This window comes from Python bivittatus, unplaced genomic scaffold (genome assembly GCF_059951505.1).
Source record: "Python bivittatus isolate LINGU-HERP-01145 unplaced genomic scaffold, Pbiv_v1 ctg000080_np1212, whole genome shotgun sequence".
In the NCBI taxonomy this organism is placed as follows: Eukaryota; Metazoa; Chordata; class Lepidosauria; order Squamata; family Pythonidae; genus Python; species Python bivittatus.
The window spans coordinates 27,133,827-27,160,200 of record NW_028277035.1 but is presented as its reverse complement, the minus strand read 5'-3'; the positions used below and the strand labels follow the sequence as shown (position 1 = coordinate 27,160,200).

At 39.2% G+C, this 26,374-nt stretch overlaps 1 protein-coding gene across 2 annotated transcripts in view; it reads left to right on the top strand.

Annotated features, from left to right (window-relative positions):
* Window positions 1-26,374, top strand: part of KCTD16 (potassium channel tetramerization domain containing 16) — a 173,106-nt gene that overhangs the window by 6,628 nt on the left and 140,104 nt on the right. The window contains exon 2 of one of the 2 annotated variants that reach the window (XM_088134760.1): window positions 2,926-2,939. The exons of the other annotated variant lie outside the window; for it this stretch is intronic. Coding sequence (XP_087990886.1) covers window positions 2,926-2,939 — 14 coding nt within the window. The remainder of the gene's footprint in view (window positions 1-2,925; window positions 2,940-26,374) is intronic. 2 annotated transcript variants of the gene reach the window in all.

Here is a 26,374-nt window from a genome sequence, read left to right as displayed (position 1 = left end):
TTCATACTTTGAATTGTTCTTGGAACCTTGCTAGCAGGCAATGCAGTACCTGGAGTATATGTGTAATATGGCTGTAATGGTTTTCAGCCATTAGTACATGGGCTACTGCATTCTGCTCCTGAATAATCTCCAAAAGTAGCTCTATGTAAGTACGTTAGTCTGCATGGGTAGTGATGAAGGCATGATAAACTATTGCCAACTCCTCAATTTGCTCTTCAGGGCTACAACTGGACAGAGGGCTTTTTGGTCAGGGCCTCCACTTGCCCATCAAGTGGTAGCCATGAGTCCAGGAAGACACCCAAGTAGCAGACCTACAGGAGTGCTTTCCTGTCTAGAGGATCCACCAGAGTAACCAGATGATCTCTAGACAAACAGTTGGGTCCTACCTAGCTTGTTTTTGTCCCATCCAGATTCTCACAGCTTCCAAGCACCGAGTCAAGACCATAGCCTCATGTATAGCTCAACCCAGAGATGTGCTGTATACCTGGGTATCATCAATATACTGATAACTCATCACCCCAAATTAATGGATGACCTCTCCTAGCAGCTTTATATAGATGCTGAACCGAAGGGGAAAGAGACTCAATCCCTGTGGTTCCCAATCTTTCCTCCCCCACTACACCTGACTAGAACTGCCTACTTAGGAAGGAGCAGAACCATTGTGGAGTAGTACCTTTAATCCCAAACCCTTGCAGGCAGTCCAGGAGGATTCTATGGCCAATGGCAGCAAAGGCTGCTGAGACTCAGAGAGAACCAAGAGGGGTGCACTTCCTCTACCCAGGTCCCAACAAAGATCATCCACCACAGGATCAATGTCCTCTCAGTCCCATGTTATTTAATTCATTTTTAAAGAACTTTATAAATATGAACCAATCCTTATAAATTCCACCCCCCCCTTTTTTTTTTTTTTTTTTTTTTACCACAGATGCATTTGATAATACATTTTCTCTTTTTTAGGCAATGTTGCAACTCCATTTGAAAGAGGTTAGAATGGGATGTATACATTGGCAGCTACTCATTCTTTGGTATAGAAAGAGTGGCACCTGGTGTTTAGTGGGCTGGCCTGGCTGTTATTCTGCCACTGTGAGTCAGCAAATGGAGTCAGAAAAGGGGGAAAGAAGCTTAATTCTGGCCTTGAAGGGCAGCTGTGCTGTCACGAGGGGTGATGAGGGAAACTCGCCAGGGCTGTTGTGGGGAGATGTAGAGACAGCAGCCCCATTGGTCCAACCTGGTATATAGATGTTGCTGGGGGACACCTACCTCCTCAGTTGCTGGGAGATGTGCTGCTGGTCTGACCTAAAAATTGGAGAGAGAGAAAAGGAAAGGAGAGAAAAAGGCTGTGCAAAACAGAGTGGCTGGAGAGAAAAGTTGGAGAATGATGTTTTGTGAGTGTGCAGAGCAGTTGGTGGTTCCTGGTCAGGGAGGGAGAAGAAAGCTCATGGGTGGCTTCCCTGGAAGAAGGGAAGCACTATGTTTTTGTAGATCTTGGTCTTACGTGGTGTCCTCTGTAGGTGGCTAAGATTTTAGAATAACAACTATGCTGTTGAAAGAAAAGAACAGTATCTTTCAAGTAAAAATATTAAAATTACCATCTCTAATCGTCAGTTCCATTGACTATACCATGTTTTCAAAGCTAAGAAGGAAGGATGCTATATCAAGCAACCTAAGCCTACAACAGCTTTGGCATCAGCCATTGCCCCATTTCTTCTGCTCTCTGGATGGCTGTTTATCCTCCTAGATTTCAGCTCAGTCTCAGCTGAAGAGCAAGTAAAGTAGAAGCTCCAGTCATGTTTGGTACATGGAAATGAGGTAGACATCATTTACAATAAACAAGTAGGTAAAGATTCTCTTTCATTCCATTGTGTATTTCAGATCTTCTGCCATTTACGCATTTAGAATATTGGTAAAGTTAGACAAAATAAATACTCTTAGAGAAACTGGGAGAGGGTGTTAGTTTCTAACATGCTAGAGACAACTGGGTTTTACTCTAATCAGTGAATCCAAGTTGGTTAATTCTTCTTTATATAATATGTAGACAGCTCAGAAACTTGGCATCTATCATATGAGTGGGTGTCACAAGAACCTAGTCTCTGGGCACCAGACAGGACTTTGATGCAAAGCAGGAAGAGCCAGCTGGATCAGGGAATCCAGAGAAATAACAAAGCCCAGATCTAGGCTTCAAACCAAAGTTAAATCAAGAGTCCCTTGAATCAAAGCTTCCCAATTTGAGCATTAATGAGACAGACATCTCTTGAACCATATTCTCCTTAGGAAGTACCCTCCTTAAGTTTCCTAGAGCATGCTCATGGGTGCAGACGAGCAAGCAAATAGGAGCTGACTGGGAAGTAGCAGCGTTCTGGGTTCCAGCACAGAGGTTTTCTTTTGCAGTTTTCCTGTTCTTCAGGAAGACCAACCAAACTACCAGCTGCCTGGCTCAATGCTCATCCTAGCCTAATGCTTGGGGGAAGATGCAGGTCTTCATGGCCTTCTGGAAAGTTAAAAGGGTAGGGGTCCCCAAATATTAGGGGGAGGCTATTCCAAAGGGCTGGTATGGCTATAGAGAAGGCAATCCTCCAAGGTCCCATCAGATGACAGCATTTAAGGGAGAGGACCTGGGGCACACCCACTCTATCTGACCTAGTGGGACAGGCATATACTGTACCTAAGAGAGAAGCAGTCCCACAATAACCTGGCCCTGTGCCATGTAGAGATTTAAAGGTAACAGCACCTTGAATTGTACCTGGAAAGCAACTGGGAGCCAGTGCAGCTCATGCAGCTGCGATGTAACTCAGGCAAACCCTGGGACACCCAGAACTGTACACACGGCTGCATTCTAGACCAATTGCAGCTTCCAGATGGTCTCCAAGGGCAGCCCCGTGTAGAGTGTATTGTAGTAACCCAGTCAGGAAGGGACTAAGGCATGAGTGAGCATGAGCAAAGTCTCCTGGTCCAGAAATGGGTGCAATTGGCACACAAGATGAATTTGTGCAAAGGCCCCCCCTAACCACGGCTGCCACATGCTCTTCCAGAGATGCTGCGAGTTCCCCAAATTGCACACCAATTCTGTCCAGGGGAATGTTACCCTACCCAGAGTCAGAGATGTAAAGTCTCCTGAACCAGCTGGGGGGTGGGGGGCAAAAACCCACAAACATTCTGTTGTTCAATATCAGCTATAGATTTTGGTGTTGACATTAACTTAGATCAATTTTTGATCTGTGGCAGAATGGTGCTGGTGAAGTTATTTTGATTATTCATTGTTTATTAAATTTGTATACTGCCCCACTCTCAATGACTCTTGTTGCATGTGGTTTTTTCTCTTATCCTTCCATGGATTCATGAGTGTAAAATAACTGATGGTAACTAAGGATAAAATACCCCCCCTCCCCCATGCCAATGTATCCAAAGCAACATTAGGGGCTGGCCCATTTGCTTGAGCAATTATACTAGGATACATTATATGTGCTACTACATAATATTTGATTTTTGCAGAGATGGAGCTTTTATATGAATATTTGAATCCCCTCTTGGACATCCTGGAAATCCATTTTGAAAATGTATAGAATGGTGAAAGCCCCTTAACATCAAATTTCCAAACTCTGAGGACCAATAAAACTGACAGCTGGTTTTCTAATGGGACATTCCAGCTTCTTTACAGCTGCATAGCCATAATTATTTAATTAGAGCTGCCAACTGTGCCTCTATAAGCATTAATTCATCAAGCTGTTGAGTTTAGGTTAATGGCCTGAAACAGTGGGAGGTATTCTAAAGCAACTAGTTAGCAAAGACGTTCTTTGCTGATCAGCTTCAGGACCTCCTATCCAGATGCACAGGGAAGATAGACATCTGACTGAAAGATTTCTTACTTTTAAAAGGGAGAGAGACAAACTATTTTATTACATTTCAAATCCTTCGTTTATGAAGTTTTAGTTTCTTTGAAGGCTGAAGTACTGCATCCAGCAATCCAAATATGTGGATAGATTAAGAAAAGCTATGGATTAAATGACTTTGCAAATGTCAGGGGAGCAGCACAAAATGGAGAGAGATCCTGTTTCTCTTTATGGCGGATACATGCAAATGCCCCCAATTCCTGCAGGGGACTTGGATTTGCTTGTACTTGCAGACGCCACTAAAGGCAGCCAGCACAGCGTAATTTGTTTCTACTTTGCTGGGTGAATAGAGATACAGTAGGTGCTGGAGAGCAAAAGCCCAGGATGACAATGCAATGTGTGTGTTCAGGGCAGCTGTGCTGTGCTCCAGCTTTAAACTAGGCTGGTATAAGAGGAAATCGGGAAGCAGACTGTGGCTGTGTGTATGTTGGGTCCACCATTGAACGGACTTGTGGGTTACAGTCTCTTTGTACGACAGGGATTGACATAAAGGAAAATGTGCTTCCTTTTGCATGAGTCATTGGTTCAGCTTCCTTTGGATTCAGTAGGTTCCCTGTTACCTCTCTCCTCTCCCCCTACCTTTGGTCTTCATTTTCCATCTTTTCCCTTTTCTGCTTCTCCTTTTTCATGACCAGGAGTGCATTTTGCCTCCCTCCCCCTTTTTGGTGTTCAACCTGCTATTTGTATTCATTCCCCACCATTTCTCTAAAATCTGCTCTCACTATACCAAATCATGGCATTGGGAAGGTGCAGGCTGGTTGATGATGTGAGTGAGGACACAGCCACTTCTAAAGGGGAGCGTATTCTGGAAAATGCTATATGGACGGTTCTCCCAATCAGTTGCTTTGACCACCTCTATTCTTCCTGGTGGAACTACAAGGCTGCACCAATAGCCTCGGTAGCAATGCTCTGAGTAGCACCGTGTAGCTTTGATTTCCAACAATGCCTTGGCATAATGCTAAGCTAAAAATACTGTGGTATATTCAAACTCTTAAAGTTCTGGGCTGGAAAAATTGTCAGCAAGAAATTTACAGGAATCTGAGGAACATCCCCAAAGTTTTAAAACGTGTAGATTAATATGGAAAATGGGTGGAATAGACTTATAAATCAATATATATGCTCCAGACCAAAAATAGGCTTCCACTGCTTAGGGTGTAAGGGGGAAATGAAACAGGACAAAGAGTTGCTAAAACAATGTGATCCTTTAAAGGAGATTTGATAAGGCTCATGCAAATGTGGAATTCACCTTCACAAAGCCTTATGATGGCCACCAATATGCTCTGTTTTTAAAAGGGAATAAGACAAAATCATGAAAAATAAGGCTACCATTGATAATGATTAGAGTTGGTAAAGATATCTAATTCCAAGATTAGAAGAAACTCACCTGTGAATGCTAGTTCCAAAGACAACCCAAGGTATGCATGTAGTAATTAAGGAAGTACAGGGTTAGCCATTATGAAAAAGGGATGCAGGATGAGATGGATTTTTTTTGTTGTTGTTCCTCATGTTCATACTCTGCTGTAATGCCACTCACCTAATGAGTTCAGATATACCTGCACATAAATTTATCCATTATTCTTTAGAAGCCTAAAGAAGCTCCTTTCTTTTTTTTAAGTGATGGGTATTATGCACATTTTCTTCAGGCATGTCTTGCCTTAATAACCACATAGATAAAGCATTTTGGGTAACTGTTTGGTTCAAAACAAAAAAACAAAACAAAACAAAAAACTCCAGGACATCCATAGCTGTGGGCTGTAAATTAATTAACCGGCTTTCTGAGCCTTAAAATGACTGGCTACTTTGACTCATTATTCAACCTCTAAGGAGGTGGCCCCATTTTTCACCTTCCCTTTCAACAAAGTGTATTTGGTTCGTTCATTCTGCTGTTCAAATCTGATGTGAATGTGAAGAAATAGTTATGATGTACTCATCAAAGGTGCAAGGGTTTAAATGAAAGTACATATACTGCATAACGAGAACCATAAAGTGGCAAATACATGAACCACCATTCCAAATGTTTGTGGAGGCAGATTTGCCATTTAGGGCCTTCTCTCAGTGTGGCTGCCGGGCCAGCATAATATCATGATCTTTGAAAGCAATGACATAGTCATCTGGACCCGTAAATTTACTGTGGCCGTTTGATTGTTGTTTGTTTTTGTAGACTGCAAGCTACTTGATCCCCTCTATCCAATAGCTTGGAAAGTATTGCGTATGAGTACAGATGCCTAGACACGCATCCCTTGTACAGGTAGGGACAAAATTACAAGGCATGGTGGAAGGGCAGCCAAAACACCCAGTCTAGAGCTTTGAATCCATTAAGTACATTTTATTCTTGCTGATATGTTCAGATACAGATGCAGGGTTCAAATATCTACTGTATAAGGTCAATGTTTACAACTTTCATTAACTAAAGAAGGTCTTATGAATAATGGCAGAAAAGCATTTTCACCTCTACTGTACTTTACCAAGGTCTATATGCCACCTAGTTACAGGAATGGAATTCCACTGATCCAATCCTTTGCTATGAAACTGAGTACTAGGAGGAGTATGAAATCCTTTCTCCATTGCTCCAGAAGCTCTTTGGTATTTTCTTCAGTAACTTCGCAATCATAGTGGCCCATATTGCTTTCTGTATGAAATGCTCGCCAAGGGCAGCTGCGCTGCAAAGGTGAAAAGCAGAACAGGAAGAGAGACGTCTCCTCAGAAAAGAATATAATCTATTGCCAAACGTTCTCAAGCCCGCATGTTCAGAGAGGATTGCCATGTGCCTTCAGCCCCTGGGAGGTCCACTAATAGGCAATTTTACATGAGCTAAGGGCGAATGATTCATTACCTTGGCGGAATTTGAGATTGCCTGTATTGACGGTTGAAATTTATGCAGTTCATCATTTATTTATTTATTTATCCCATGAGGATTCAAAAATGTAAAACAAAGTTTAGGGTGAGTCATCTTTTTTCTGTAAGTGAGATTACCATCCAGAAAATTTCTTTTTCTTAATATATCACTACAGTATTCGACTGCAGAATTACTTATCAACTCTGTGTACAAATACACGGATATGGATATCATTTTCTAGATCAGTGTTCCTCAGCCTCAGTGACTTTACAGTGTCTGTACTTCAACTCCCAGAATTCTCCTAGCATGCTGGCTAGGGAATTCTGGGAGTTGAAGTCCACGTATCTTAAAGTCACTGAGGTTGAGAAACACTGATCTAGATACTGTATAAGCAGTTGGCAACCTTTTCAAGCTGCACAGGGAGGAAGGGACAGTGCAGAATCTCCCTTTCCACACTATGTCATGGGTGTGTATGTGTGTGTGTGTGTATGTGGGGCACAGATTGTAGTGTGTTGAACGTTCTATGCCTCCTTTAGGCCAGACCTATTTTTGTGTCACCTTAGGAATCCCCCTCTGAAAACTGAAGGGATAGCGTCCCAAATACAACCCTAAAATAAAAACAAAACAAACACCACCACCCCTCAAATTCTCCCTAAAAACCCAGCCTCACACTGTCTGCGTACCCAAAAGGTTGCTCACACTAGCTTCAAACTAATATTGGTTGACTCCACATGAAAATAAGTGTTTGCTATCTAAACTTTGTAAAAGTACTGCTGCTAATTACTGTAAGATACAATAGTGATGAATTAGTGTATGGTAGCCGAAGTAGAAGAGAGTTGGGACATGGGCACTTTGCAAATTCATGATTGTTTCTTAAGCGGACTTCTTTAATATGGAAGTTGCTGCTACATTTTTAGATAGAAGCATCTTGAGATCTCCAACTGCCTTTTTAATAGGTCCAGTTATTATCTAAAAGCAAAGCACATTTTGAAGTTATTGCACTGTGCAGTAGATGACATAAACTGCTGATTGTTCTAAAATATAATGATTTCTCATGAGACCCAGAGTTCTAAAGTACTCGGAGTGTGAGAGAGGAAGTGTGGGAGGAAGGAAGTTCAAATGCTGTTGGATTTATGCAGTGCCAGAGTGCAAGACAGATTGTGCACAGGATGGGAATTGATGGAACCAAAACACCATCCCCTGACACAGGGTAGAATTTCTCTTAATGGAAGATGAAATAATCCTAATTCATAGCTATATTCAGGGCTAGAAAGAAATATTAACTAAGAACATTTAAGTTACTTCCTCAGAGTTTTGCAGCTTAGGTTCCATGAGTTGATTGAAACTAAGTACTGGTAATTTTCTGCACTGGAATTGTTTGATCATGAAGAACTGACCCAGGTCATATATCCCACATGAATGTTGCTGAGAATGGATGATCACTATATGTATGATATATCATGTGTCTTGGATTGTAAAAAGGGGGAGAAAGAGGAACTGGCATGCAGTCCAATTCCCACATTATGCTGTACACATGGGTAGGGGTGTATGGAAATTCATACTTTGCCACACGCATCTAAAGGATCTGTTCCAGAAAGTGAGATGAAGTGCCTACAGATAGAAGAGCTTGTGGTTGAATAAAAAAGCATCCCCAAGCTGAAGTGCAAATGTCTCTTCCCCAAAATGTATGATTCAGCTCCATCCATACAACTGGATTACATGGCATATCTATAGGAATAGATTCTATAGCTTTTGGATTTCATGACTCTAAGCAGAAAGTTATTATGATCTTATGTGATGGATAATCTGTTGAATATTAACCGAGTTTCAAATTCTTCTGAAGTTCATTGAGTGGTTTTCTCTGAAAAGGCTCTGATGAGTTAAAATGAGATACATGATGATAATTTTGGGGTGGGGGATAAAATACTGCTGGACACTGCATGTTCTGTTCCACTGCAAGGTCTTCCACATACTGTATGACTTGATCCACTGAAAGCCAGAAGGTGAATGGGTTTTCATAGCAAACCAAGCATTTGTATAGTTAGCCTTATTGTCACATGATGTACCTCTGTAGGCTTGTCACTTCCCCTAAAGCAAACCCACCATTTTTGTTAAATTGCAGATTGCAAAGTGGTGTATTATGAAACAAAAAGTTGATCAGGAAGAAAAAAGTATTTAGGAAAGTTTCAGACTATACAAACTTCGGCCAGATGCCTCTGTCATTCTTACTGTGATTTCATTTAAAAGCAAAGTGATTTCACACATGGCTTAGCAGCATATATTACCCTATACTTTTAAATCTGTTTTTGCACTGATTTGAAGCCTGGAACTTTTTTGACAATTACAGTGAGTTGAGCTTAACTTGAAATAATGTCATAATTGACATTACAATTCTACACATAATGGTAGAAACTTAAAATTGGTTACATATGTATATACAAGTGTGTCTATCTCTATCATCTATCTATCTATCTATCTATCTATCTATCTATCTATCTATCTATCTATCTATCTATCTATCTATCTATCTATCTATCTTTTCTTCCTAGCATTTTCCCACAGGTACAGGGTTTGGCAAGACTAGAAAACACAGTCTCCTGGTTTATAGCCTAGAGCCTTAACCACTAGACCAAACTGGCTCTCTATGTATATACTGCATATCTATATACATATGATATAGATATAGATATATATATTCATTCCACAACAACAGGCATGCCATGAAGTATTTTCATTCTAGGAATAAGATTACTTGATTGGCAGCCAAGAAGAAAAGTAATCACATGTCTGTTAAATTGAACAGACTGTGATTCTACCAGGAGACAATAACACTAGATTCTGTGATGCCACATTCAGTGAGTCACTTTAATTTAAAAAAAAAAAGTCAAGAAAGCTGCAAATGAACAAATAATTGTCAAGTTCTTTTATATCAACCTATAACATGGGGCATCCTATGTATATCTTGCTATCAGTAAAGAAAACAAGATAGAGAGGACTATCTTGTCATTTTGCTTGTACCCGTAAGTACCAAACAATCTGTTCACAGCTGTCTGTTCTCTAGACATGTGCTATAGCAGGTAAAAAATTGTGTTGCTCTGCAATTCTAGATTCTTGGAGAGTGACCCACCCCTTGTCTTTATCTAGAGGGGTGGGCAGCTGCCAAGAGCCAGGCACTATGGCATGACTCATTGGCAGAGACGTTAACCTGACTGGATTCTTCCTTGTGGTAGACACCATCATGACTGGCAGCAGAACTGCTGCTGAAATCATTCAGTCATAGAATATAAGGATTGCAAGGGACTTTAGAGATGATCTAGTCTAACCCATGCCTAGTTCAGGAACCCGCTACTGCAGCGTCCCCAGCAGAGGGCCATCCAATCTCAAGTCAAACAACTCCAGTGAAGGAGTGCATTGTCTCCTGATTGCTGAACAGCTCTTACCATTAGGAAGTTTCTCTGATATCCAATTGAAATCTACTTCCTTATACTTTAAACTCATAGTATTTTGTCCTACCTTCTGGAACAACTCTGAATAATTCTGCCCCATTTTCTACATAACAGCCCTTTAGATACTGGAAGGCAGTTATGTCTCTGTAATTTTCTTTTCTCCCTGATGAACATCCACAACACTTCCAATTGTTTCTCCTAAGTTTTCCCTTCCAGGCCCCTTATCATCTTAGTTGATTTCCATTGGACAGACTCCAGTTTATCAATGTCCTTCCTATAATGCAGTGCCTGGAACTCGATGCAGTATTTTAGTGGAGTTTGACTATTGTAGAATACATAGGAAGGATGGCTTCTCTATTAAGCCAGTGACCTTTGACATGGGAAGGGTGTCAGCCATGTTGCTGGGGGAGGGGGGTTATCCACAGCTATATGCAAAGGAACCCATTGGAGCCTGGTGCCAACTCAGAGATAATAATAATAAAGGTAAAAGTTAGGAAATTCTTAGGGCAAAGGGTAAACATGTATGCTGATAATTTATTTTGCTTTGGGATTACTTTGAATGCAAAGTGAACTAAAGATTTCTAATAAAGAAAAAGCTGAATAACAACTTTGAATGAAGGCAAAATATGTTTGATTTAATATTTTCATGCAAACCAATTATTTATATTTCTGTGACTTACATGTGAACCACTTTACAATCATCCTTCTGTTTTAATATTCTCCAAATGCTGTGCTGCTGTGCTGCTATTCCCCAGTTAAAGACACATATTCATTCAGAACAACCATATGCAAAAATGTATAGAAAATTTGATGAAGACTTAAAAAAATGCTTCCTGATATGACATGTAAATATTATTGCAAGGGAAAATGACAGATTTCATCCATCCCCAAATGGATCACAACCTGTTTATGTTGAACAGCGTAGATTTCTTTAGGTGTTTGGTACAAAACACAGTGGCACGCACAAAAGAAGATGAAATTCATTGTGACTTTATAACACAAACACCAGTCTTTTGTGCTTGCATCTCAGTGTCAGCACAAATACCTAACTCACAAAATTTGCTAACCCTTTCATTCTTCCCCCTGCCCTACTTCTGTTGAATTTGCTATCGTGCAAAGTGATCAGCGAGTTTCAGATGCTTACTGATTAACTCTGGCAGTCTCTTGTGGGTTTTTAAATCATATAAAAGTAAATGTGAGTACATACAGGTTTTTTTTTTAAATGAACATGTATAGCATGTTTTGAAATACACTTAAAGTTGCTGGTAGGGGACACCAGATTTGTAGACTTGCTAGCTAGACATCTTCTCTACAGATATCGTGACTGTACTTTAGCTCTCTCCAGGCACCTGAAAGGCTTTTGTAACAGTCTGAAGCTGTGAGCTTCAGGTGGTGAGCGTGTGGTTGAATTTGCCCCACTTCCGAAGAGAAAGCACTTAACACTACAAGGTACTTCTTTGATTTTAAAAGCAAGGATTGTAAGAAAGCCAGAACAAATGACTTGGTGGGATCCAGCCAACAGACACAGGGAATTCTCACTTCCAAATTCATTTTCAGACTTTATTTAAAGAGGATTTCTGTTTAGAATTGCCACTAAGTCAATACAAAATATCACATATAATACATCCTACAGTATATTGTATATCCTATACTGTACCATATACTCTCTCTCTCTCTCTCTCTCTCCACATACACATTCCAGCCACACTGATTTTTCTTCTCTGGGTGTTTTAGTCCCTCCCTAAATTAAACATCTGGTAATTGATTAACCCTCCATACCCAAGGGCTATGATGAGAGACAGAGTTTACTCATAGCCTCTCAGTCTGGGTATCAGGCCGCTGTTTACCCTCCCCATCTTTTCAAATAGGCATGTGTATTTATCTACTATGTCATGGAATGCACATTTTCTTATGCATCTGTGCTGGAAAACATCTAGTTTGGCACATAGCAATGCTGAGTCATTCCTTGCTTTTGCGCAGGACTATATATTCATGCAAGGACTAATTTCATGGTATTTAGCCACAAAACAAAACTTTGGTAGTTTATGAGGCTGCTATGAATGCTGTCATAAACAAATTCAGGTTTATCAGCCATAGTGGCACATACAGTACATCAGGTTCTCAATCCCTGTGAAAAAGGCTTTTTCATCTGGGATGTTCAGTCATTGTAAGGTAAATAATATACATGGGAAAACTATATCTTATTAAGTAATAGATGTGTCATTAGGTGATGCATATAGGGTTACCAGATATCTGAACAGGCAAAGGAGGACATGGACAATTGGAAAGGAGGACAAATGGGGGAGAAAGGAGGACATACTAACTCTGTAACTTTCTTGGCATCAGTGACAAAAATTACAGCAAAAATATACTTAGGTCTAATGTATATGAAATTACTTTTTACAGCATCAGAAAGACTGGTTTTTCAAATGCAATATTTTTCCAACAAATCTTTATTTTCAAGAACATATGCTAGTGATAATATAGAATCAATGATGATGCGCTTTTCAAATTTCACCATAGAAACATATGACGAGTCATATGAACTACAGATTATAGTGAACGTAGATTTGAAGGGGCTGGATTAAACCTGATTGCTGGAATCAGGAAATAAATTAAATAACATAAATCTAGGCTGTTGAGTCTGTTGATGGACAAGAGAAAGAAAAAAGCAGACAATTTACAAGGTCATAAGACATGAAAATTTGAATAACTATTATGAAAATAGTCCATTAAAAAAAAAACTCAGAAAGCTGGACAATATTTGATTATAAGGCTATGCCTGCTGGATGGAGGACATGAGGACAAAAAGCAGGACATCTCCTCTTTTTGCCAGGTGTCTGGTAAACCTAGATGTATTAATGCTTTCAGAACTTGGGTGGCCTTCCAGGTCTGTTGAATTACAATGCCCATAATATTCAATGGGCATGAAAATTCTGGAAGGTGCTGATTTGGGGAAGCTTATATTAATGATTTGTGGGACATTCTATCTTGACAGTCATTCCATGTGTGATGAGCCTTAACTTTAGGGGCCTCAATCTTTATAATGCTACATAGCAGTCAGTTTTCAGATCTGTTGCCTTCAAGCAAATTTCTGTCTCTGATTGGCTATGCCAGATGGCAGATGATGGCAGCAAAGGTCCAACACATCTGGGCAGTGCCCAGTGGAGGAAGGCTGAGTAATGCAACCCTATTTGCTTGGACTTACCATGAGTATTTCACACTGAAAAGCCAAATTGCAAGGGATGCACCCTTACTTGGAAATAAGTCCCACTGAACAGAACAGGACTTGCTTCTGGGTAGATCTGAAGTGCATTTCGTTACATAGCTACAAATAAGAAGAGTGCATGCTTGAATGTGTCTCTTCTTCCCCTCTCTACTTGCTGCTCATGTAAAAATAGAAGGAGCATCATGAGGAAATAGGAAGTGAAAGTAGAAATGGATGCTTGGTTTTATTGTTGCTTTATACCATGACTGTTTTCCTGTTAGAAGTAATGAATATAAAATAACTTAGTACTGTTGTTAAGGGGTACTTTCAGATGGACGGCTCCTTGTGCCAACAGTTAAAAGCAGATCGACTTTTGGTTTTTAACCAAAAGGGATGGGGGAGGAAGAGAAGAAGCTGTAGGATGGGAGGGTTATAAATGAAAGGGGATAATTGCATCTGTGTCTGGGGAAGACAATTCACAGAAACGTTCCCCCCACAGACACAACCAACACCACGTGAATCAAACCCAAATCCTTTTTATTCTTAAAACTGTAATTTTCAGGATTCTTTCAGAAGATAAAATAAGTCTCGATCCTTGGGGAAATATTCTTAGCGATATCCAGGAGAAAATAATAAAAGATTAAAGATTAAAAAAAAAAAGTGTGTGTGTATATGTGTGTTTATTCCTGTTTATTTAATCATTTAGAATGTCAAACACACATTAAATACAGTAGTAAATATTAGAAAATATAACATTATAGCTAATATAACTAATGGCACATTTAATGGATTGGAAGAATCGAATCTGAGGTGAGTAGAACCCTTTACAGCATTTTCACACTAATGAAGTCAATGCATTTACTATTTTGGGGATGGGTATTTCAGAAAGTAGCACTATAATAAGAGGGCTTGCTTTCTGGTTGATGCCAGATGAATTGTGCAGGAATTCTGTCTGCTTATATACAAAAACTAGTTGAACTAAAGCCTCAGTGACAGCTCCACTCATTCAGCTAAGAATTCTTTAAAGACAGTCTTGGAAGATTGGAAAACAGTGGGTAGAACTACAAACCTTAGGTTGATCCCAATATTTTTCTCTACTCTAATTTGGCTTGCAAATGGCTTTGCTTTCTAGAACTAAAGCTCTTATCAGAGTTACCAAGTTGCAGCCAGCATCCCAGATCTAGTGTTTCTTTCATGGGAAGCTGTCCAGCAGTGATATAGCGAGCGCATTTCATGTACTTGGGGTTTTCTACAGCAGGCAGCGTTAATAAAAAAAAGGGGGGAGGGAATAAAACATCTAGGAGCTCCATCTGCAAGATGAACAAATTTAGCTATAGAAATTTCAGCTTCAGAGTAGCTTCTGCAGTTTTCCTCTAAATCCTAAAAGATAAAAAGTTAAAATAATTGAATGAGTCTCTCATGCAGCTGTTGATTTGTATAACTTCAGCTTCAACTGCATTTCTGTGTTGCCTCACTACTGATGAATACTGACAAAAATTTAAAATCCACTTAAGTGTCTGATATTGCCACAAATAGGCAAATGCATTTCCTTTCATGTTTATTATTTCTCTTTGATGCTCTTGGAAAGTGATGTAACTATTATTAAACAATTAATAGCTGGAGATAAGGACAGCTGCTACACAACAGTTGTGCTATGCTGCACACAGAGTTAGGCTGCAATCCTATACGCCTTTACCTGAGGGTAAAACATATGGCACTCTGGGAATAGTGAGGAATATAAGAATGCAGACCTAAGATTGCTCAGAAGTTAAGATCCCACAATGTTTGGTCCTTTACTGGTGTCTACCTGCAGAGGAGGCTGCATGGTGAGAGAGAATCCCCTCCCCCCCCATATGAGAGCCCCACAGTTGCAAAATTACCTTTGGCAGCATTAAGAATGAAGCTATTTTGTAGGCAACCTCATTTTGAACTTACACTATTGAACTTTCAAAGCTAGCGCTATCTTTATGTGCTTTTTCTCCTATCATTTTTGGTGAAATGAATATCATACCCTCTGTCATACTCTGTTTCGCTTGTGTCAGAGTGTAGGTAACAGTAACCCCTGTGTGGATGGAGCCCTATCATTTCCTGAAATGTTGATTCAGAACTGTTTCATGGAACAGTAGCTATATTAGATATCTGAGGATGGTGAGCGTCCATCTATTGCCAGGAAGGTCTTTGAACCGTATAGCCCATATTTTGGAATTTATAATGCTGCTGCCATGGGCCAGTGGGGCAGTAGGTCCCAAATCAATGTGAATATGATTTAAAGAATCAGTGCATTCCATTTCTCCAAGTGTGGCAGAGATAGAAGATGGGAGGGAGGGATGCTCCTTCCACTGATGAATTTGAAAATTTAGCAGCAGTTTGCATTCTGCAGGTTAGAAACTAAATTATTAATTGATAATGAATAACCAAATAATTCATTGGAAAGTATATATATTGAGGCAGAAAATGTAAGTGAAAACTCATTTATACATTTCCAATAATCTGAATAAACGCATTTTCAGAGTTTTAGAGGGTTTATGCACTTAATATGCTATGATAGTCACATAGAATCGTTGTTGCATGTACTTTTCAGTGGTCTATCTGAGAACTCATTCAGATATGGATGAGTGTGCATGTTTTTGCTGATCTTGGGTCTAGCTTCTGGGGCTATAGAAACATCAGGTCTTGGAGATAAAAAATAAATAAATAGAAAGGCTGATTAGAACTGTGACTCTTTCCATACACAAAGGAATATAAGTGCTTGCAGGAGAAAGTCATACTGCAGGAAGAAGAATGGCAGTGAACGAAAACTCCATATATTATTACTCATCTAAAATCCTATTGACTTGCTTTCTCTCGTCTTCAAACCAGGGTGCAAAATTGGGTGTTTACCAGACAGAAGTAAAGAGGTAGAGCTTTCTATATTTATGACATCTAGTAGTCCTCTGGGTTTTTGGAGCCCAGATATAGTAACCCTGCTAGTCTTAGCATCAAGATTTTAGTGCTAGAGATATCTAACATTTACAGTGCTAGACATATCTAACAAAACAAGACCTTTGTTTGAGAGAATTCTGTCTTTTTAGATTAAGCAGGAGTTTAGAATCAGTAATTAGTCATTATTAGAGCCTAGAATGAATAATTATTAGAGATTGAAACAAATCAGAACCCAATCAGCAACTCAATATTATTAATAGTCTTTGGATTTCAGCATAGTGAACTTCTATTAAAAAATGGCCTGAGTTTTGGTTAGTATAATCAAGAAAAAGTAAAAGCAGGCAGGATTATCAGATTTGCTTGACCCAATGATATGGCAGATCAGTGAAATAAGCAAAGTTATTTGTGAGCTTTACCATGCTTGGACACCCAGTTGGATTTTAAAAATATAAATATGTTATACAAAAATATGAATATCCCAATGGAATTTAAAAAATTAAACATCAAGAAGAAAAAAAACTATCTTCTTTCATTTATCAATTACTAGAATTATAGTACTAGAGAATTATTTAACAAAGTTATAATGTTAAATACTCATGGCAAATGTAAAAATAGGGCCCTTTTCATGTCACTTATAACTCTGTAGAGCATAGCTCCTTTCTGTGCTACTAAAGTGCCACAGTCTCTTGTTGCGATTATTTTTTGTGCCACAATTGCTCCCTGAAAGGTTGATGGTGGTGCCAGAAAACAAGCATACTATGGATTTGCTCTCCATAATTGTGGACTTCCAAACAGTTGCACCTCCACATTTGAGGGAAACTTGACCCATCTGCTATTTTCTTCTCTGCACTTATCTTGAATTGCTTAGTTGCCTGGTAAATCACTTGCTACCCCTCACTTCCAACTCAGCCACTGGTCTCATTGATCCATTCCTGCTCCTTCCTTCCTAATTTAGGGGTTGTCCTGGGCTGAAGACTTATCTGGGAGGAGTTTGATCCTGTTAGTCTTGATGATAGAACTTAGACAGTCACTGAAAAATAGTAATAATTAGGGAGCTCAGGAATGGACTTAACCAAATAGTGATGACCACATAAATAACTTGATATGAAGGGAATCAGTTTAGGTGACAGGGAGTTCAAATATATAAACTGGGCTGGCAGGTAGTTCTATGGCATCTATGGATACTTTATGCTATCCATTAAATGCAGCTAAAATATTTGCAGCAGAAATAATGATTATTTAATGAAAAGGAAGCTTGGAGTAGTGTTTTAAAATACTTTGCCTTGGAGCTGAATCCCTTTTTCCTTCTATATTTTTTTGTGCAAAGTGGTATATGAACCAGAATGACAAATCTAGTTTCCTACCTGTATCCCCTTCCCACCTTTGTGCCTTCTTTCCACTGGCTGGTAGAAAACTTAACAATGACAGTTGACTTCTTTGTGCTTTCCTCTTGTGCTGCCTGTTTGACAGTTTTGATCTTCCTCCCTTTTTGAGGGAGCAGAGGTCTTGTAGCTTGTGATCTGTCTGACACAGTGCACAGATGGAACTTCGTAGCTGCCAATCAAACTCCTCGTTTTTGGCATTGTTTCTTCTCACTGGGTATGAGAAGGGCTGTCTTCAACACGTTTTCCTGACTGAGGTCGAGCAGGAAAAAATTCTCCTCACTCACCCATGTTAGGGAGCACAGTGACTAAAGTTATCTTTCTCCAGTGAAGCAGAAAACCCCACAAGCACCTCTGTCTGTCTCTGGTAGTAAAAATAAAGTAATATCAAATGAAATAACACACAATTTGTTGCTCTTTTATTACACCCTGGATCTTCTCTCTGAGGAGCTGTAAGGCTAGCCCTTGGTATCAATATTGTTCAAAAAAGCAAGACACTATGGTGCTTTCAAGCCTGCAGAGTGAACCATAGAAACCAGACACATGCCTTACATGGCTGGATCCAAAGGATCCTTTTTGTAGTTGTGGGCAAGTAGAGAGAAGGGGCTACAGTGATCCTCTTTATTGTGGAAGAAAGACCCTTTTGTTTCTTCCTCTATAGATGAGTGAATGACATTGCATATGGCTTTGGAAGAGGGGAATTGGTCCTAGAGGCAATCCTGCTAAATGAATATGATAAATATGATGAATAAATATGATGATGAATAAATCTATCTGAGAGGGAACATTTCTTGCCCATTCTCCTTTGGAAGGAAAAAGTGTTCCCTGCTCACCTTCCATCAATTATGTGCACATGTAGCATGAACATAATGAAGGACTTTCAGTGGAAGAGTCCTTCATTTTGCTAGGTCATTTTCATGTCTTGCTTAACCCAGTGGACTGTTTTGCACGCTCCCGTGACGGTGTCAGTTATGTTAGGTTCCACCAGAACTCTGTGCCATGTTTATTCTGTCTCTGTGTAGGCCATAAGCTCACCAAGCTGTTGTGCTCCAAGTTAGCCACCCTTGGCTCCTCATTTCATTCAAACAGTGTAGCAAGTTATTTTGTAAATGAGGAGGCTGCCATCCTTAGTAACATAATTGTGATTTGGCATATTGGGTACTGCGTGAAAATCTCAGCTGAACAGATGGTGTTAGGATTTAACTAAACACTTAGGAGATGCAGTTAGCCTAGGCACTGAACTTGTGTTCTTGTTATTTTTACTTCAAGCAGGTTAGGTATAAGTTACTTGATGGTTACAGTCATTACTGTGGTCCTTGCCAATCTATGATAATCATAATTTATTCCCTTTCTTTGAAACTTGGTGTTAAAAGATTGACAGTATCATTGTCTGATTTTTGATGTATAAAAATTATGCATGGCAAGGAAAAAGTGGGAAGGGAGGTTTTTTTATCCCTCTGTCAAAGTACTGGGGACAAGGGATCATCCAAAGCAGCTGATTGGAGGAAGATTTGGAATAGATAAAAGGAAGAATTTCTTCAAACAATACATAATCCCAGTGCCTGGAGCTGTGAGGGTCTGGAACAGGAAGAACAAAGTCAGGTTCAGTTCCAGTAAGTCAGAGTGACGCTGAGTTCAGAAAGCAGCTGAGACTTGTAGTGGGCAGAAGGAATAACCTTGAGGAATGAGGGAAGAGCCACAACCAAGACAATGATCAGGTAAAAGAAATCTGAGTTGGGGGCAGAAATGTAGTTTGAGAAAGTGTCTCAGACATGACCCTCCCTAGTTCTCATGAAGATAAATGGAGGAAGTGGGGAAGCACATTCAGACTTGCAAGATTGATATCAGCCCTCCAAGGTAGACCAAATTTGAAAACCAAAGACACACAAGTTAATACTATTTTTATTTTAAGTTTATAGGAACGGAATCTTGCAATCTTGATCTTTTTTGGTTTGTTTTTGGTACCGTCAAAGTCAGTCTTGACTCCTGGCTATTGCCTGGACAGGTTCATTCAGTTTTCTTGGCAACATTTTCAGAAGTGGTCTGCCACTGTCTCTTCCTTTAGGTCAGTGACTGGTCTAAAGTCATCCAGCTGTCTTCATGCCTAAAGTAACCACTACACCAAACTACCTTTCCCAGTGGTCTTGCGCCACCCAAAAAGATATAATGGGGGGCACTCTTTGAGTCCCATTTCTGAAAAACTGTTATCAAGGTCTATAGGGCTACGCCTCTTCTACTGCTGACCCTCTCCTTTGAAAAAGCATTTCACCCAAAGTTAGATCAGCATAATCCCTGTTGGTGTTTTGAAAAGCTGCTAAGACATAGCTATTTATGATGTTTATTAATTGTTTAATGGCTGTTTTGTGTTGTTTTGTTGATTTTGTTGTTTATTAGAGTTAAGTCTGGGCTCTCAGTTTGGTTTAATGTTTTTAGCTGTTTTTATGTTTTTTCTAGATTTGTCTGCCACCCAGAGTCCACTGAAGTTGGATGGCCAATAAATTTAAATAAATAATAAATATTTCATAAAGTCTCCAGGGATTGATATGATAGTTAGTTTCCTTCATTGTATTATATAATTGTTATGCTATGGAGAATGATATTATATTCTTTGGTGTGATGGAGGTGAACATTATCCCTACTATTGCTTTTGTACTGTATTTGTTGTTTTGATCTTTCTGCTGTATCAGAGTATATAATGCTGGGTGTACTTTGCAACTAAAGTGGCCTATAATATTAAATACACAGATAACCAACTAGTGGAATTTATTACCATAAGACAAGGTGATGGCCACTATCTTGGAGAGTTGTAAAAGGAGACTGGATAAACTTGATAAGAATTGTTAGTCATGAAGTCTCAATACTACCCCTGGATTGGGGGGCTATATATCTCCAAACCCCAACTGCAAGTAAGAGAAATGGATATATCTCCATCTCTGTTTTTGAGCACTCCAGAGACATAGAAACAAAATTTTGGACTAAGATCAGACTTCGCTCAATCCAGCAGAGCTATTCTTACGACTCCCACATATACTGTATATGCCTACATTTTTCCACCTCTTCCCCCAACCTTAACCTCCCATAATATTTTGTTCAACAGGGAACTTTTGGTTTCAGCTCAACTGTGTTACTGGACTCTTTGAAACCCCCGCAGTGATAACTGCAGAGAACCTGCCTGTGACATTTGAAGTGGCTTAGTTCTCGAGGTGTAATTTATTTCAGTATTCTGAAAAAAAAAAAAAATCCTTTATTGTCAAGGAAAACAAATCTCCTGGCAGGCCTTCTGACATATTTTCAGGATGCTGCAACTGAAGAAAAAAAGCTGAAACCTGGAAAGACAGATATAAGAAAGACTTTTTTGATATGTTACTTTTGACCGTGGAAATGAAAATGAAATGGAATTATGCATAGTAGGCCTTTATATGGAGGTCATCTTCAGCTGGAGACTAGAGCAAACGTAAAATGAGAATTGCAGTGAACACATTTCAAATCATTTAAAAATCAAATGCCCCATTTCAAGCCCAAAGAGTTGTTCTGTGTCTGGGGTAGACTATTTCAACCAGTTGGGACTATTATTTTGAACCTGAAGCCATTGTTTTGAATTTGAAATCTTTTGCATAGCTCTAGCACATGGCATTTTTTCCCCTCAAGAACTCCAGCTTGTGGAGTTCACAGATCTCAAACCAGATCTAAAAACCAGCTGTAGGGAATTCAGGTCTGATACTGATCTCAGGATGCATTCATATGTTTTCAAAGAGCAGTAAGTTACTTCACTGTGTAAGTTCTGCAGTAAAGTGCTTTGTTTCTGTATTGTCCATACAGCTATTTCAGTTCGTCCATTTCCTTCACAATTATAAAAAAGAGTAACTGCTATCCCATATTCTCTTACAACACAAAGGGAGAATGAAGGATTTGGGTTTTCAAAAAGACATTCTCCTGAACTACTTGCAGCAGAAGGACAATAATAGCTACCTTGTGCTCCTGAATCGTTTGTGCTCTCTCAAGTATCCAAGTAAAACTGGAGAAAGGAACAGGCATAACTTCCAAGAGTTATTAAATAATGAGTTGCAGTTGATGTAATCTGACCTGTGGTGGTAGGAACACATCCAGAAGTTCTAGCAGTATTCTGTTATGTGAATACACACAGAGTATACAGCTCTGTTCTTTACAGCTTGTTTTAAACATCCCCCAAAAGTTGATTAGCCAAATTTCAAATGGTACTGCAAAAGCTAGCTCATAGTATGAACATATATACATTGAAATTTCCCATGATAAGAATTTGCACAGCTAATGGGCTGTTAAGCCAATTGAGTAATTAATATGTTTAAATGCCCTTTTGAAGATTCTGTTTAAATGCTAATGCAGAATGTGTTACTTTCTCAGATTTTAAAATCTTCAGCTTTTTTAAGAAATGCATTTTGACACAATAGGCAATTAGTGCTTCTGACTGTTCCAGCAGTTTCTGAGTGAAGTCACAGCTGCTGAATACTTACTCATACTGAAATGGTTGTCAGAAAATGATTTTTAACACAGCCATAACACTGTACTAGATGAAAATAACGGCAGTTTGGAAGCATTGTATGGAAACAATACAGATCCAGAGATGCTTGGTATGTACAGGCACATGTATGTGTGTTTGGAGATCCAGAGCCACTTATGTTTGATTGTACTGACATCTTTCTTACAATCTTTGGTCAGGCTAGCAAATTCAAAGAGAAGTAATTTCAGATAGATTTATGGAGATACTTTGGAAAAAAGGAGCTCTTACACTCCTAACCAAGATATCCACTTAACCACAGAAGGCTGAAACAGATGTCCTCTTTGTTGAATCCAATAGGCAACTCTTTTATTCCTATTATATTTGGAAGCAAACCAGCTATTATTCTGGTTTGTTAACAGAATATTATTATTCTGTTTTACTATTAATTATTGTATTGTTAACAGATTAACTTTTGTTCTTTGGCTAAATTATTCTGGTTGGATAACTTTTTATTGAAAAGAATACAACTCAGCACTCTATTTGTATAGTACCATTAATGGTATGAGATCCTAATAAGAAAAATGTGGCATATAAAAATTGGTTTGTGTGTACAAGCATGCACACTCATATAAATCTCACTGTCACTTCCTCTGTAAACCCTTTCTAGCTGTTATCTTATCTGGAGGGAACCACAAATTATATACTGAATTCAGTGTGCCACAAATTTGCACTGGATGTTTGAAATTCTAAAATTCTGTTTCTGAATCACTGTATTAAATAGCTATGAAATATTAATGTCCATGTTTTCTTTTAGTATAGAAAGAATATTAACAGAAATGAAATGCATTAGCTCTGTGAAATAGGAAAAATATCCTTTAAGAAGGTTGGTTTCACATTAAAAAATTAGGAAGCCTATAGTGTGGATCTTTCTAAGCCCCAAAGGAAACAATATGCACAGCAGAGTCAACTGTTTATTTAAGCCAAACTAGTAGGATGTGGCTTTTCCTAACAAATCTTCAGTCATACTTAATATACTTCGCAATATTGCTGAGCATTTTCTATTGCAGATCAGTAGCTATTAAGAGAACTATAATTCCCTAGGGAGTGATTTAATTTAGCCTTTAAAAACAAGGAGGCAAATTCAGAGAGGATAAGGTTTAATGTTATATGAGCAAGCTGGGACACATGATCTTGTGCTTCCTGGGCTTTCTGGAAACAGAAGTCTGAAATGGATATAGGATTCCAGCATGACTTATACAATCATAGAGTTGAAAGGGTCTGTTTAGGCTGGTGAATCTGACCTCTAGCTCAGTGCAGGAATCCAAATTAAAGTATCTCCAAAAGATTATTATCTAACATCTGCCACCCCCTTCTTGAAAACTGGTTCTCCTGTTGAACTTCTCTTAATCTTAGGAAGGATCCTACCTTCCTGTAGTTTAATTTTGTTACTGTATTCCATGTCCTGCACTTTGGAATGACAGGTTTTCCATGTCACATCCTTTCAGTTATTTTAAGAGTGGTATTATCTCCCCCACTCCCTGACCCCCGTTGCCCCGTTCTCGGTTCTCAAGGCTAAATATTCCTGGTTCCTTAAAACATCTCTTATAATCTGATAGATTTATGTATTTGGTGATACACAAGGAAGAGAGGTCTTTATTTCTTGTGTCTTTCATAATTTAACGAAATCCTAGTCAATCTCATGTCAATCAGATGTTTAGGGTAATAGTAATAGGAAGAAATTGTTCTGGGTGCCCTTTCTGATTACTTGTATTTGGGAAAGTCTAGGAAGTACGTGATATATTAATTCCCATCGATCTCTGCTGGATACCACTGAAAATATTACCCTTCCAGATCACATGGATCTAGCTGGAGACACTGGAAGGCAATTAGAGGCAAGGCATGGTGTAAATTCCACTGCTGACTTATACTCAGTGTTGCACTAATAAAGAACGATTCCATCTATAGTCAAATGTGCTTGTTAAAAACAAGTTTGTCCTTTTATTATTATTTATTTATCATTTTAGAAATGGGAGGCGCTTAGGTGCTATAAAAATAAAATGCAATTAATGGAAACTCAGTGTTTTGACTTTGACGTGAGCAGAGTTTATTTTTACTAAGTAATACTACATGGAATCAAGTATGTATCACTAACAAGGAACAAATAGTTTCGTTTTCTGTCGAAGAAAGCAATGGTATTAGCTGCTGGGTTTTAAATTGTTGAATTCAGAATCTTCTGGTGCTAATTTATCCCTTCGTGCCTTTTCTATTCTGTGTATTAGCTAAACGACCTTTATTCAAGAATAATCTATTTGCTGTCAATAACATAAATAAGAATAGAACTGAAATCTGACATCATGCAGGATGATTTTTGCCCACCCATCAATATTTTCTTGTCTCTTTCTCTCTGCTCCAAAGAGCTTAGGAGATCTCCAGAGCACATTTTGGGGACATTATAAACTATGATGAGGGGACTAGTTCCATTATTAGAAATAGACCACTGGATATCACCCTTGCCTTTCCTTCACCATTTGAGTTTCATTGTCACATGACAGCAAAGAAAGAACATACAGGAATGCTTGTGCTGAATTTCCATTTTTTCATGGCTTGCCTAGGTAGCCTCTAAAGAGCTTCTGAGAAACCTGGCTTAGACTGCAGATGACTGGGAATGTTAAAACTCATCAGGGCTCCTACTAGGAATACTTTATGCATTTCTTATTTATTTACATGGTTTATGTTATGGCTAAAGAAAGTATTCCAGCCAAAAGAAATATGTAGACGCAAAGGGTTCGCGGACTGCTCTACAACCTGGTTGCTTATTCCACCCTAAAGTGGATTTATAATGGGCCAGAACACCTCATCAATACTTGCTCATTTTGCATAGATGGAGCCTTCTATCAATCATTTCCATCCAGCTGCAGGAACTGAAAAGTTCATTCATCTCTTCTTTCTATTTGATGCCATCAGTGCTTCCAACTAATGAGATATGAGAATGAAAGAAACCATGAACTGGAAATAAAATTCCCCTTTACAGTGACAGGCAGTGTGAAACAAAGCAGGAGGGTCCCTGGGACCAGGTGAGCAAAAATGAGGTGGCACAAAACTGTATAACATGAAATCAAGAGAGAGACAGAATAGAAGCAGCTGCAGCAAGAACTAGGGAGAAGCAGGGAAAGGCCTAGAAAGTGCATGCCCCGGAGGGCAATTTCCATTTTTTGAAGTGCTTCAGAGTGACCAAGTGGTAGATTCTCCATCTACTTCCCTTTTTTGCTCTAAATAACACAGAACCATCTGTAATGTTTGCAAAGAATCATTTGAGAATACAGTACTTCGCCTTTCAAACTGTGCTGGCCCATCAAGGTAGCTCCTTTTTGAATTTTGCATGCATGCCCTGAATATTCTGGGCAACCCAATCCTCTATATATTTATCAACATGCTTCTTATGGTTTCAACAGCAGACAGTCCCATGTGTAAGACTACAGCCTAAAAATTATTATTTTTAAATGTGCATTTATTGAGAGCCCACTTAGCCAGAAAGGCTTTGATTGCATCTGAAGTATGAGTATGAAAGCAATAGACCTGATATAAAAGAAAAATGGGATGAGGAGGGAAAAGGAAAACTAGCATTCTCTGGTAGCTATTTGAAAAGTTGCATGCTGACAGGGGGAGGGGGATTAGGGTTGGATGGGGTAGAAATGGACTGTCTCAACAGCTCAGATCTTGAAACTCAGCAAAATGAAAATGATCTGTGTTGCTACTTCTGTTCATTGCTTCAGGCTCTGAATATTTTGGAGGTAGGTTGTAAGGAAGGCAGGTCAGAACCCATTGAGATTCAGGGAAGCTTCTCAGTTCGCCTTGCAGAACCTCAGAGCCACACTAGACTGGCCTTAGCCTTGTTAGGGTCCCTGTATTGCTTCCAGAGAGGAAGACTTAAAAAGTCATGTAGGATGAAAATCTCAACAAGACTGCTCTCTGACCCTTCCATCCTGGCTGAAGTGACCTGATGGGACTTTAGATGAAGGAGTAGAACTTCTTTTGCTCCTCCCCAACCTGACATAGGTATCCACCATTTCTAATTCTGGAAATGACAGCTGGAATCAAAACAGCGGCATCAATGTGATTGGCGCTTGTCCTGTGCTATGGCCTGATGAAATGGAAATGTGTGGGTAAATGAGGTTGTGATTGTGGTTTAACTCTCATTGGTCCTGCATCACACACA